The following is a 14,399-nucleotide window of genomic DNA, read 5'->3' as shown; positions in this document are numbered from 1 at the left end:
AAATTTTTGTTAGAGAACACTCAAGGTTCAGTTTAGTAGGCCACAAGGATGATTTCTTAAAGTTTTTTCTTAGCTCCTAAGCAGGAAAACCCCTGCTAAGAGGCACTCAATGCTTGGTTTCTTCCTTTATCATCCAGCACTTGGTCTTCCTAAAATTTAGAATGTTTACAAATCCAGACAATCTTTGTGAAATTCACAAACAAGGAAAATACAGGCAGCTCCAGCTGTGGCATTTCTAATTGCAGTTGAAAAGGAAAAATGGAGTTAGTGTTGATGCTCTGACCACAGTATTTCTTCCATTTACTCCCTAGAAGGAAGGAGTAGATGGCACAGGTCAGCCAGCTTCACTGAGTACCCAGGAGGATATGTGTGTCTCATGAATTTTTATTATCGGGCAAATCACTCATGTCATGTCTGTCCTTGCGTGGACATCCAAGCATCCAGCACAGGCTATCAGGAAGGGAGATTTACCTGGTTCTAAGTGGCCTGGAATGAGCCGTGACACACGGGGGACCCTCAGGGTCCTGAGGACAGGATGTGGCAATGCCCATAGGGTTCTCCTCCATAAGCACAAGAGCAAAGATGGTGACCAAATGCAGAGCAGGTCTGACTTGCATGTCCAATGTTAGAGTAATCTGGCTTCTTCTTTGGGGCAGAACTGCTGGACAAAAACAGACCTTATTTTGGGAGACCTGGCATGAAATTAAATTCCAGGGCCCTAGCTACAGCTTTGCCAGTGGGCTGGCTTTCTACCGATGTGCAGAAATGCCCTTGTCATGCAAGTTGGAGGTAGTGATGGAGTGGAGAAGGCAGGAGAGCCTCTTTTGTGGGTATTCTAACATGGCAGGGGCTGCTCCACCTGTCTTCAATCCATTGCTATTTAAAATATAATCTGCAGACCTGCAGCATTGGTCTCATCTGGGAGCTTGCCAGAAATGCCAAATCTCAGGCAAGCCTGGGACTAGGGTGAAAGATGGCCCCCTCTAGTGCAAAATGTAAGGAGGTGCCCCCAAACTCAGCAACCAAGATAAACAATATTTTGGCTGAGCGTGGTGGCTCACACCTGTAACCTTGCACTTTGGGAGGCCAAGACGGGTAGATTGCCTGAGGTCAGGAGTTCGTGACCAGCCTGGCCAACATGGTGAAACCCTATCTCTACTAAAAATACAAAAAAATTAGCCAGGTGTAGTGGCAGGTGCCTATAATCCCAGCTACTCAGGAGGCTGAGGCAGGAGAATAGCTTGAACCTGGGAGGGAGAGGTTGCAGTGAGCCAAGATCACACCATTGCACTCCAGTCTGGGCAACAAGAGCGAAACTCCATCTCAAAAATAAAATAAAATAAAATAAAAAGATAAACAATATTTTAAAATATCAATGTCACTGCAAAAAATCCATGATAAACAAAATATCAGCATTTTAAATAAAGGCAAGGTCTGACTCAGCACTTGAACAATCCTGCCCTACTTACCTCATGCTAATCTTGATTCTGATCTCAGGTTCCACCTCAGACCTACAGAATCAGAATCTATATTCTAAAAAGACCCCCAGAGGATTCATATGTACATCAAAGTTTAAGAAGTACAGCTTTAGACAACACAGCTCACACTAACAAACCAAAATCTTAGAATCTAGACAGCAGCGAAGATGGAACAGTATGAGCCGAAGCATCTGACTCCTCCAGCTTGCTTGCCACTGCCTGTGTTTGTACGCCACCACCTTAAAATTATAGTGTTCTATAATCTGCCATGAACATTTCAAAGACTTTTTGTTTTGAGATAATTATAGATTTGCAGGAAGTTGCAAGATTAATACCGAGAGATCCCACGTACTCTTCTCCTGGTTTCCTCTAGTGGTTGCTGTCTTAGTCCATTTGGGCTGCTGTAACAAAACACCTGAGACTGGGTAGTTTATAAATAACATAAATTTATTGCTCACACTTCTGGAGGCTGGCAAGTTCAAGATAAAGGCGCTGGCAGATGTGGTGTCTGGTGAAGACCTGTTCCTGATAAATGGTGCCTGCTCTGTGTTCTCAAAAGGTGGAAGGGCAAATGGGCTCCACTAGCCTGCTTTTATAAGGGCCGTAATTCCATCCACAGGGGTTCCACCGTGGTGACCTAATCACCTCCCAAAAGCCCCACTTCTTAATAGCAACATGTTGGAAATTAGGTTTCACCATATGAATTTTGGAGGGACAGACATTCAGACCAATTTTCTATAACTGTAGAATATCAAAATGAGGACACTGACATTGGTATAAGGTGTATGTATAGTTTATATATGTTGTCTTATCAAACGGGTAGATTTATAGAACCAACGCAAGTAAGCTATACAACTAGCTCATTACCACAAAGATGAGCTTCCACAGGCTACAGCTCTAAAGTCATACTCACCCCTTTCCCTGCCCTACCATCCCTAAGCCCTGAAAAGCACTAATCTTCTTAATATTTTTTACCTTTTTTTTTTTTTTCAAGAGACAGAGGTCTCACTGTGTTGCCATGTTGGTCATAAACTCCCAGGCTCAAGGGATCCTTCTGCCTCAGCCTCCAAAAATATTGGGATTATAGACATGAGCCACAACACCTAGACTTTTAACAACTTTTTGGCCATGTTACATAAATGAAATCTTACAATAAGCAAACTTTTGAGATTGCCTTTTCTTCACTCAGCATAATGAACTAAAGAGCCACCCAAATTGTTGCACATATCAATAATTTGTTCCTTTTTTATTTTTTGAAACAGAGTCTCGCTCATTGTATCACCCAGGCTGGAGTGCAGTGGCACCATCTTGGCTCACTGCAACCTCCACCTCCCAGGTTTAAGCAATCCTCCTGCCTCAGTCTCCCAAGTAGCTGGGATTACAAGTGTGTACCACCACGCCCAGCTAATTTTTGTATTTTTAGTAGAGACAGGGTTTCATGTTGGCCAGGCTGGTGTCAAACTCCTGACTTCAAGTGATCTGCCTGTCTTTGCTTCCAAAGTGCTGGGATTACAGGCACAAGTCAATGTGCCCGGCCAACTTGTTCCTTTTGATTTCTGAGTAGTGTGGGTGTACCACATTTTGGTTAACCATTTACCTATCGCAGGACATTTGGCTTGTTTCCTGTATTTGATTATTACAAATAAAGCTGCTATGAACTATTCTAACTCCTATGACTTTCCATGTACATTTTAGAATTCTGTCACTATTTACATTTTTAAAGATCTTGCTGTGATTTTGATAGGAAGTACAGTAAATTTATATATCATTTTTGGGGAGAATTAGCATCTTGACTGTGTTGAGTCTTCCAGTACATAACATGATATGTCTCTTCATTTTGTTGTAGTTCCTAACCACTAGACTATGGCATCCAACTCAATAGGAGCATAATCACCCAAATAAATTCAAGATTGGCAGCATCTTGTATGACTTGCTGTGGCACTGAATTCAAATATATGTTCTGTTCCTGTGTTCAAAGAGGCAACATAGATATAGTGTACATGAGAATAAAGGGTTGAAGGCATCCTTGAAAAGGACTCTCAGTTAAGATTTAAAATGCATATGTCTCTACATTTATTTAGATCTTCTTTTCTTTCTTTCATCAGCATCTCGTTGTTTGTAGCATACAAGCCCTGTATATGTTTTATTATATTTATACCTAAGTATTTCACTTGCTTAAGATTTGCTTTGTATTTTTATTTTGATTTCCACTTGTTTGTTGCTGGCATATGGAAATACAATTTATTTTCTTATGTTGATCTTGTAACTTATGACATTGCTGAACTCATTTATTAGTTTCTGGAGTTTCCTTGTAGATTTCTTGGTATTTCTCTTTTCTTTTCTTTTTTTTTTTTTTTTTTTTTGAGATGGAGTTTTGCTCTTATTGCCCAGGCTGGAGTGCAGTGACGCGATCTTGGCTCATGCAAACTCCACTTGCAGGGTTCAAGAGATTCTCCTACCTCAGGCTCCTAAGTAGCTGGGATTATAGGCATGTGCCACCACACCCGGCTAATTCTGTATATTTAGTAGAGACGGGTTTCTCCATGTTGGTCAGGCTGGTCTCAAGCTCCCGACCTCAGGTGATCCGCTCACCTCGGCCTCCCAAAGTACTGGGATTACAGGCATAAGCCACCACGCCTGGCCAATTTCTTGGGATTTCAAAGTAGATCATCAAGTCATGTACAAATAGAGACAGGTTTTTTATTTTCCTTTGTTTATCTACATGCCTTTTATTTCCTTTTCTTGCCTTATGGTGTGCACTAGAACTTCTGGTTGAATAACAGCAGTGAGAGCAAACGTTGTTCTTTGTTCTTGATTTTAGGGAAAAAGCGTTCAATCTTTCGCCACTAAGTATGATGTTAGTTGTAGGTTTTTGCAGCTGATCTTTATCTAGTCGAGAAAGTTTCTTTCTATCCCTGCTTTACCGAGAGTTTTTGTCATGAATGAATGTTGAATTTTGTCAAATGCTTTTTCTGCATCAATTGATAGGATCATGAGAATTTTCTTTAGCCTGCTGGTGGATTGCATTGAATGACTTTTCAAATACTGAAAAAACAGCCTTGCATCCCTGGAATATATACCACTTAGTCACAGTGTATAATTCTTTCTCTATATAGCTGGATTCTATTTGCTAACATTTGCTAAGGATCTTTGAGTGTACAATCATAAAGGATATTGGTCTGTAGTTTCTTCTTTGTACTATCTTTGCCTGGTTTGATATCCGGGTAACACTGGCTTTATAAAATGAATTGAAAAGTGTTCCTTCCTTTTCTACTTTCTAGAACAGTTCATGTAGACTTGGTTTTAGTTCTTTAAATGTTTGGTGGAATTTTCCAGTAAAACCACCTAGCCCTATGCACTTTTACTTTCATAATTTGATTTAATCCTCATAACAACTTTGCAAAGAAGGCATTTTACAGAAACAGTTTCCAGGTCCCTTGGACTGGACTGGATGCATAGTGAGGTCAATGAGGTGGCAGGGGAAGAAGTCCAGAGCAGGAGGATGTTGGGCAGGGCAGGCACGCTAGACATGGTGTACGGTAGAGCTGGGTTTGAATGAAGTGCTTGGCAAGTGAAGAGTTAGGAGAAGGCACTATTTGAAGGACAGGGAGAGTAAAGAAGGTCTGGCTTATTGCAGCAGAGGGTCTGTGACTGCCAAGGACCAGATAGGAATGACCCCGAGGAGGACTGGAATGTGAAGGTCCAAGAGAAACAAGGAGAGCCTGTGGAATTTCTTCAAATATCAGAAGAGCTTTGTTATAAGGCCTTTAATTTGACCTCAGAATAAGATCTGAAAACAAGTGAAGTACTACAACTCTTTTAAAAAGCAAATGTGGGGCCGGGCCCGGTGGCTCACCCCTGTAATCCCAGCACTTTGGGAGGCCAAGGGGAGCAGATCACCTGAGGTCGGAAGTTCGAGACCACCCTGGCAAATATGTTGAAACCCCATCCCTACTAAAAATTTAAACATTAGCTGGGCATGGTGGCACATGTCTGTAATCCCAACTACTTGGAAGGCTGAGGCATGAGAATTGCTTGCACCCAGGAGGCAGAAGTTGCAGCGAGCTGAGATCATGCCATTGCACTCCAGCCTGGGCAACAGAGCGAGACTCCGTCAAAAAAAAAATGCAAATGTAACATATTAAAATCCCAATAATGCCAAATGCTGGTAAGAATTTGGAGCAACAGAAAGTCTCATTTATTCCTGGTGGGAATATAAAATGGCACAAACCTTTTGGAAGACAATTTGACAGCTTCTTAAAAAGCTAAACATAATCTTACCATATGATTCATATGGCTCCTGTGTAGACTCCCCAGCTTATATCTACACAAAACCTGCACATGAATGTCATATCAGCTTTATTTATAATCACTAAAAACTGGAAGCAGCCAAGATGTCCTTTGGTAGATGAATGGATAAACTGAGGTACTTCCAGACAATAGAATATCATTTAGTGATTCAAAGAAATGAGCCGTCCAGCCATGAAAAGACATGGAGGAACTTTAAATGCATACTGCTTAGTGAAAAGAGCAAGTCCAAAGAGGCTACATACTATTTGATTCCAACCATATGGCATTTTGGAAACTTCAAATCTATAGAAATAGTAAACAGACCCACGGTTGCCAGGGGTTTGGAAAAAGAGGAGGCATGAATGGGTGGAACATTGAATTTTTAGGGAGATGAAAATACTGGGTATGATACTATAATGAGGGATACAGTTATCAAAACCCACAGAACTCTATAACACAGAGTGAATCAACATAAACTATGGACTATAGTGAATAATGTGTTAATACTGATGTGTCAAGTATGTCAAGTGTGCCACACTAGTGCAAAATTATTAATACAATGGAGGGAACTGCATGGAGGGAGGTAAAAAGGTGGGAGGGGTCTAAATATGTGGAACTCTATGTACAGTCTCCTCAATTATTCTGTAAATCTAAAACGGTGTTAAAAATAGCTTATTTATTTTTTAAAATCTAAGAAATTTCACATTGAAAGAAAAGCAGCCAAGTGCCATGGCTCATGCCTGTAATCCCAGCACTTTGGGAGGCCAAAGCGGTAAGATCACTTGAGGTCAAGAGTTCAAGACCAGCCTGGCCAATGTGTGAAAGCTGCCTCTACTAAAAATATAAAATTAGCCAAGTGTGGTAGCACATGCCTGTAATCACCCAGCTATTTGGGAGACTGAGGCATGAGAATTGCTCGAACCCAGGAGGGGGAGATTGCAGTGAGCTGAGATTGCGCCACTGCACTCCAACCTAAGCGACAGAGTGAGACTTTGTCTCAAAAAAAGAAAGAAAAAGAAGCAAATATGGTGAGAACTTTTTCAAGTGTTAAGAAACAAGCAAAGAAATCCTGGAAACTTGCTTGTAAACTACACAACCAGCCTTGCTGCCCAGGTCCCTTCCACTTAAAAATTCCCTCACTGTAAACCCCATGCCTTAATTTTCCTCAGTGGTACAAGCTCAGGCCCTCTTGATATTCTTTTTTTGAAACAGCGCTCACTCTGTCGCACAGGCTGGAGTGCAGTGATGTGATCTCGGCTCACTGCAACCTCTGCCATGAATTCAAGTGATTCTCCTGCCTCAGCCTCCCGAGTAGCTGGGATTACAGGCACCTGCCACCGCACCCAGCTAATTTTTGTGATTTTGTTGTTGTTGTTTTCATTTTCTCTTTTTTTTTTTTTTAAATAAAGCTCCCACTATGTGGGAGGGGATTCTAGAGAGCTAGAAATCTCTAATTTTTGTATTTTTAGTAGAGACAGGTTTCACCATCTTGGCCAGGCTTATCTTGAACTCCTGACCTCGTGATCCACCTGCCTCAGCCTCCCAAAGTGCTGTGATTACAGGTGTGAGCCACTGAGTCTGGCCCCTGTTGACATTCTTAAAATGAACTGTTTTGGAAGTAATATAGAACCAGATTTTTCAGCCCCTACCTAGTTTGCCAAAATTTATCACAAAAATGAAATTGGGCTTGTCTGATAAATTTGAAAAAGCAATATTGCATACCTTCCAAAGGATAAAAGGCTTTTATCTGGCCAAATTTTTTGTCTCAACCAACTCAAAGATGGTGGCCTTCTGGGTTGATTGCTAATTCTCTGTAATTATGTACAAGGCCCTTTAAATTTGTTTTGGTGGTTCTTCTCTTCTGAATAATTAGATGAGGCAATCAGCACATCTTTCATATTATAAGGAGACTTTAAAAAAAAAAAAAACATTACGCCACGTTGTAATTTCTGCAAGTGACAATAGGGGTAAATTCCAATCTGTAACTCTAATGGCTGCTAATGAGGTGCTTGTTTTAAACCCTTCTGAGCTAGGCTGTCTCCTCCCACAGAGAACCTTTAAAACAGGATGAATCCCCTTGAGTTCTAAATCCTTTTGCTTTGGGGGCTGAAATCTGGTTCCTTAACCTTTTGAATCACCAACATTTGCTTTGAAAGTTGACACTTTCTATTTAAATGGCAAGAGTGATGGGAAATAAACCTCAGCATTACAAAGCTGAGCGTACTGATTTCAATTACCGCCTTTAATCCATGCCTTTCCTCTTTATAATGTGTGGGTTTCTTCTCTTAATTAGAAAGAGCCAGGGATTATCTGCACAAAACTGGAAGGTTTATTGTGATTGGCGGGATTGTCTCCCCTGTCCACGACTCCTATGGAAAACAGGTGGGTTCCTTCCTGTGCCCCTCTCCTCCTTCAACCCCCTTCTCCCGTGGCCTGATAGCTCCTGGCAGAAAAACCGCCCCACTGCTGTCTCTGCTAAGATTCCTGGAAACACAAAATACCCAGGTTCATGCGTCCATCCTGCTTCCCATCTCAGCTGAAGCAGCAGCTGGAAGGACCAGCTGTTCATGATCATAGACCCACTCATAGACCAGTCAGGACTCATTGAAAGAGGAGCAGGAACACCCACTAGGTGTGGCTTGGTATGTAGATGCCAGGTTGGCAGCTGGTTATGGGTTGAGCTGCACTGGGCAAGTCTTTTCAGGATTTTAGGAGGAAACGACCTATGCCTCTTATAATCTGATTTAAAATTCATTTCCCTGCCCATCCCTCTGTGCCATATGTCCCGGCAAATCTAGGAGCTCTACCAGACATTCCCCCTTTCTCCCACAGATGCACCTTGGTGGGCTCTGGGGAAACTCACCTAACCAGCCAGACTGAGCCATAAGACAAGGCCACATTTGCCGAGTTAAGTCTCATCTCTGCAGGGCACACAGGGGCTGCTTCACAAATGGAGGCTCACCTGTCGACCCCGTTGGGGTGGTATATACCACACGCCTTTTATTCATTTCCTTTCCCCACCACCATTCCAGCCTGCCTGTGTGGCAAACGCACAAGTAAAGGGGTCACATCCCTCATTCCCTCTCACCACTAAAAAATGGCTGCACTTTAACAATGGGTGGGCTTGGGCTGGCATCCCAAGGACATTGTGGGGAATGGAGGGAGTCTCCCAACGATTGCTCTGTTGCTTCTCAGGGCCTCGTGTCAAGCCGGCACCGTCTCATCATGTGTCAGCTGGCTGTCCAGAATTCCGACTGGATCAGGTAGGCGTGGCCTGAAGATGCCAGAGGCAGGTGCCCCGGAGACTCACTGGGAGTGGGGTGGGGAAAAAAAAACAGTTCCAATAACAATTTGGATCCTGAAAGGATGGGGAGGCAGGGGCAAGATATTAGCCTTGTAGAGGCAATAAGTAGACCTCCAGGGATATCCCAACCTATAACTTGATTTTTGAACCAAACTATGAGGCCCATGAAAGCAAAGAAAGAGCTTGGCGCGGTGGCTCACGCCTGTAATCCCAGCACTTTGGGAGGCTGAGGCGGGTGGATCACAAGGTCAGGAGCCAGCCTGGCCAATATGGTGAAACCCCATCTGTACTAAAAATACAAAAAGTAGCCGGGCATGGTGGCTGGTACCTGTAGTCCCAGCTACTTGGGAGGCTGAGGCAGGAGAATTGCTTGAACCTAGGGAGGGAGCAGAGGTTGCAGTGAGCCAAGATTGTGCCATTGCGCTCCAGCCTGGGTGACAGAGTGACACTTCATCTCAAAAAAAGAAAAAAACAAAAAACAAACAATAAAGAAAGTAAAGAAGGTGATTTAATGTTTCATCTGCTTTGGCATCTCTGAGTCCTGGCGTGATTCTTGGAGCTTCCAGAAGTATCACTGGGTTTTGGGTGAGGCATGACCAGAAAATCAGAAATGCCTCTCACTTTCATTCCCGCTAACTTCCATGAACCCTCACTACCTTTCAGGGAATGTTCTCTGGCCTTGGCAATTTCCCATTCCCTAACTCAGGCTCGCTAAGGGCCCCACAGTGGCCCCAGGGGAGAGGTGCGGGCCTGCCCTTAATGGCGGCCACACCAAATCACACCTGGTGGGTGGCTTTCCTGCTCACTGCCTTTCTGGCCAGACGTGCTAAGAAGGCACCTCCACCCCCCTCCGCTGAGCTTGCAGTGTAATTAAAGCAAGCTTCCACTAATTATGCTAATGATGCTCCCCAAAGTTCCTGCCGTTATAATTTGCATGAGAAGATGATGTTTTAAAAAAATAATGGCATGCCATTTGTGCTGTAATTTCCCCCTATGGAAAAATAAGCAGCACCTAGAGGTTTCCATGAAAGAGGGGAGGTGATGGGATGCTGACTTCAGAATGAGGGATGCAGAGAGTTCGCCCGGGAAGAGTGGGGTGGGCAGGAATGAGAGCCGTGAAGGGAAGCGACAATAATAATTCAGCAGTGATCCTTGCCATTTGTGCGCAGTGATTTGTGTGAGAAGCACATGCTCTTTATAGTCTTTCTCATCCTCCTAAAGACAAAGCTTAGGTAGAGAGACAGCTGCTTTTTCTCAGGTGAGAAACAGACCTGGAGAAATCAAAGGGCTTGAGCAATGATACATTCATACATCCATAGGCAAGAAAGGATTAGAAACGAGGCCTCTTAACGTTGTAACCGTTGATCTTCTGGAGATGCTGGGATCCGGTGAGGAAATCACTGGGCAGGAGACTGTTACTGCTTGGATGTATTTAGAAGATTCCCGAATAATTCTTTCATTCATTCAACAACTGCCTACTGAGTGCCTACCACCTTCCCTGGGCTGCTCTGGAAAAATTAGAATCCTGGGAATTGAGATCACTAGGGAGTCTAAGAGCTGCCTCTAGATGTGGGGGTTGGCTGGGGTGGGGCGCCTGACACTGGGAGCCCATTCAGCCAGGTGAAGTGTTTGCCCATCCCCGGCACAGGTGCGCTCCCGGGGCGCAGGGCTTGGTTAGGGATCTAGGGGCCGCCAGGCTCCAGGCAAATGGCAAGCTGACTCTCTAAGGGTTTTCAACTAGTGGGATCTCATCTCTGGGCACTTAGGTATGTGTATGTGGTGGGGTGGTGGGGTAGGATGGTGGTGTTAAGGGGATGCATGACTGCTAAGAAGATGTTTGAGAAGGCTGGGCATGGGGGCTCATGCCTGTAATCCCAGCACTTTGGGAGGCCGAGGTTGGTGGATCACCTGAGGTCAGGAGTTTGAGACCAGCCTGGCCAACGTGGTGAAACCCCGTCTCTACTAAAAGTACAAAAATTAGCTGGGCATGGTGGCATGTGCCTGTAATCCCAGCTACTCAGGAGGCTGAAGCAGGAGAATCACTTGAACCCAGGAGGTGGAGGTTGCAGTGAGCCGAGATCACACCACTGCACTTCAGCCTGGGCAACAGAGTGAGACTCTATCTAAAAAAAAAAAAAAGAAAAGAAAAGAAAGAAAGTTTGAGAAATATCCCAGTTTAGCAGCTCATTATGTTGGCAATTAAGCCCCAGTGCTCCAATGCTGCCTCAGTCTGAGGCTGAATCCCTGCTCACTTCACAAGCAGTATCCTGGAGGGATTGGCCATCACTGAGTCTGCACCCTCTCATCTGACAGCCATGACTCACCTCCACACCCACAAGGCACCTCACTGCACAGGGAGACAGTCAGGGCTGATTTTCAAGGGCTTGCAGCCTGGCAAGGATAACCTTAGCCACCACTTGACAAAGGCGTGGCTCAGTTAATCCTTGTCACAATCCTCAAGGGTCCAAAGGAGGGTTTATTTTGTAGGTAACAATAAGAGGAAGACTCTGTACTGAGCATTGTGCATATAAAACTTACTGAGCCTTTCTAACAAAACCATAAGCTCGTATACTGTTGTCATTCCCATTTTACAGATGGGGAAGATGAGGCACTGGGAGATCACATAACTTTCCCAAAGCCACATGGTTGCAAAGAGCTGAGGCTGGAATTAAACCCAAGCCGACTGGCACCAGCATCTCTTCTCATAAGCCTATCCATGCTCCTCTCATTTTACAGAGGAGGAAACTGAAGCTCAGAAAAGTGCTTCACACCCAGGTTTTATCTGATTCAAGATCTAAGCACATAGTATGGCCAGGTCTGCCAAGCTTCCTGAGCTGCGATTTTTGGAAGGAAACAATAAGGAAAGCATATGAGGCAGGGCACGGTCCTCTCGCCTGAAATCCCAGCACTGTGAGAGGCTGAGGCGGGTGGATCACCTGAAGTCAGGAGTTCAAGACCAGCCTGGCAACATGGTGAAACCCCGTCCCTACTAAAAATACAAAAATTAGCTGGGCGTGGCGGTGGGCTCCTATAATCCCAGCTACTCAGGAGGCTGAGGCAGGTGAATCACTTGAACCCGGGAGGCAGAGGTTGCAGTGAGCCAAGATTGTGCCATTGCGCTCCAGCCTAGGGAACAAGAATGTGACTTCATCTAAAAAAAAAAAAAAAAAAGGAGCATGAGAACAGAAACCAAGGGAAACTTCTCTCTGATGATGTTAGGGTGGACCCTTGGGAGTGCTACCAGGACACCTGGCAGACGACCTGCAGCGTGTTGGAACACCACCGGGACCTCATGAAGGTGAGTTGGGCTGAGGCTGGGGGTGTGTGGACCACCAGGGTGCAGGGGAGGGGCTAGACCCACGGAAGCCAGGCAGGGAGAGGAGAGGGTGCTGCTAGCCTACTGACCTGCTTTCAGCCTCTTATTTCTCTGCCCGTTGCGAGAGAGACCAGCCTGTGAATGGCATGAAGGACAATGAATTAGGAACCCCAAGTAGCACCAGGGGCTGTTCCTTGTCTTCTACCCTCTGTCTTAACCTCCCATTTGGGGCATTGCTGCTGGGTATGACGGTCAGCTTTCATCAGCTGGGAGCACGTTCAAGGTGGGATTAAGAAGATCACAGTGATAGGACTTCAGAAATTGAGGGAGGAGGAGACTAGGCAATGAAAGGCAGGAGAAGAGAGGAGCACTTAGGGGAGGTACAAGCAGCTGAGCCCCCTGCCTGCCTGTGGGGGCCCTGCTGGCCCCCTTACTCCAGGACAGGCTGTGTGACTGAGGTACGTCACACCTGCCAGTCATTGCACCCTATTCCCACTCATTCCTCCTCACAAGAGCCCCAGGGGCGGACAGTGTCTAATGCCTGTTTTATTAGTGGGTAAAAGGAAGCAGAGAGGAGTCCACATACCTGAGGACACACAGTGAGTGTTTGGTGAGCACAGATAGGCGAAAGCTTCTGTATTCCCCACTGGGGCCTGGGGCCTGTGGCCGGGCTGCAGAGACCTTAGGGCTGGTTGCCAGGTTAGAATGGGCTCCACACCAGCCAGCAGCACTGGCCAGAGTGTGCAGAAAGCACCCTTCCCAGATCAGTGCCAACCCATCAACTCCACAGTGACAGGATGAAAAGAAATGCCACCAGTGGCGAGAAGCCTGACCAACCAAGACAGCAAACAGTAAATTCTGCTCGCCTCCACGGACTCTGCGGCACAGCCCTCCGCAGCCCCAGATAGCAGTCCACATGGCACTGTCCTCCTGCAGGGAGAGCTCCTGCCCCATCTGTGTCCCTGCTGCCAGAGGGCCTGTCACCATCTTCTTCCTGGGGAGCAGCCCCTGACCACCCCACACTCCAGCAGCTGCACAGCCAGGCTTTATCTGAACAGATGTGGAGCTTCAGAGCTCCGTCCTGGGGAGCCAAGGCAAGTGAGGTAGAGAGGACCAGCCGGCTAGTCTCCATCTGTTGTTTTCTCCACCCCGGAATTGAAGAAAACTGATCTCCCTTCCCATTTGGCTTTCAGAATCCTTCTCACACATCCTGGCCCTTCTGGTCCCCTTCACAGGAGGCTGACTCAGGCCCACACTGACTTGCTTCTCTGTGCTGGTCTCCACAATAGCAGTAATGAAAGACACCCCATCTCACTTTGTAAGAGTGTATGTCAGGATAGGCAAAGGTATACTGTGGTGACAAACATCCCTAAAAGCTCAGTGACTTCACACAAGTCTATTTCTCACACTACACATCATCTGGGGAGTCCCTGCAGAGCTGTGCTCTTTCTGGTCACATAGAAGCCTCAGGCTCCATGACAGAAGGGAGGAATGGGGACCCTGTAGGCATTCCTCTGTGCCAGCCATGCTGGCCAGAAAGCCTTGCTGTCATTTGCTGTCTAAATGCCCGGGCTTCCTGAATACTCCCTGTGTTACTCATGCCCAGGGTATGAGTCTGGGCCATAGAAGCTCCGCCAGGAGCCCCAGCTGTTGCAGTGATGGGCAGAGGCTGGAAGAGAATGTAGGTCATGGCCGGCCCCCTGCCTTGGAGCGAGAGCTTGGAGCTGCTTCCTAAGAACTCTCAGCCTTCAAACTGCTAGCAAGCATGAGGCCGGTGTCCCTGGCATGGAGAGTAGACCTGCCGCAGTGATAGATGCGTGACTTAACAGGTGACTCGGGGCTACTCGCCAATGTCAAGGCCTCTGAGAACACAGGAGCCCATAGGGGCTGATGAAGGCAGGATCAGGGAAAGCAGCCAGCCATTTTCTACTTCTCTGAGATTGAATAAGTCCAGTGGGACCCACAGGGTAGCAAGACCCCTCAGCTACCAGAACAGTCAGGAAACGGGAAT

General features: G+C 45.8%; 1 protein-coding gene across 7 annotated transcripts in view; it reads left to right on the top strand.

Annotated features, from left to right (window-relative positions):
* NMNAT2 (nicotinamide nucleotide adenylyltransferase 2) overlaps positions 1–14,399 on the top strand; it is a 227,022-nt gene that overhangs the window by 174,895 nt on the left and 37,728 nt on the right. For all 7 annotated transcript variants that reach the window (XM_012444374.3, XM_064370490.1, XM_012444377.3 and 4 more), the window contains 3 exons: positions 8,062–8,150; positions 8,964–9,031; positions 12,292–12,370. In XM_012444374.3, coding sequence (XP_012299797.1) covers positions 8,062–8,150; positions 8,964–9,031; positions 12,292–12,370 — 236 coding nt within the window. The remainder of the gene's footprint in view (positions 1–8,061; positions 8,151–8,963; positions 9,032–12,291; positions 12,371–14,399) is intronic.

The sequence above is a fragment of the Aotus nancymaae genome, unplaced genomic scaffold (assembly GCF_030222135.1).
Source record: "Aotus nancymaae isolate 86718 unplaced genomic scaffold, 86718_ANA_hifiasm-v0.15.2.pri h1tg000108l, whole genome shotgun sequence".
In the NCBI taxonomy this organism is placed as follows: Eukaryota; Metazoa; Chordata; class Mammalia; order Primates; family Aotidae; genus Aotus; species Aotus nancymaae.
This window is presented reverse-complemented; position numbering and strand designations above follow the sequence as displayed.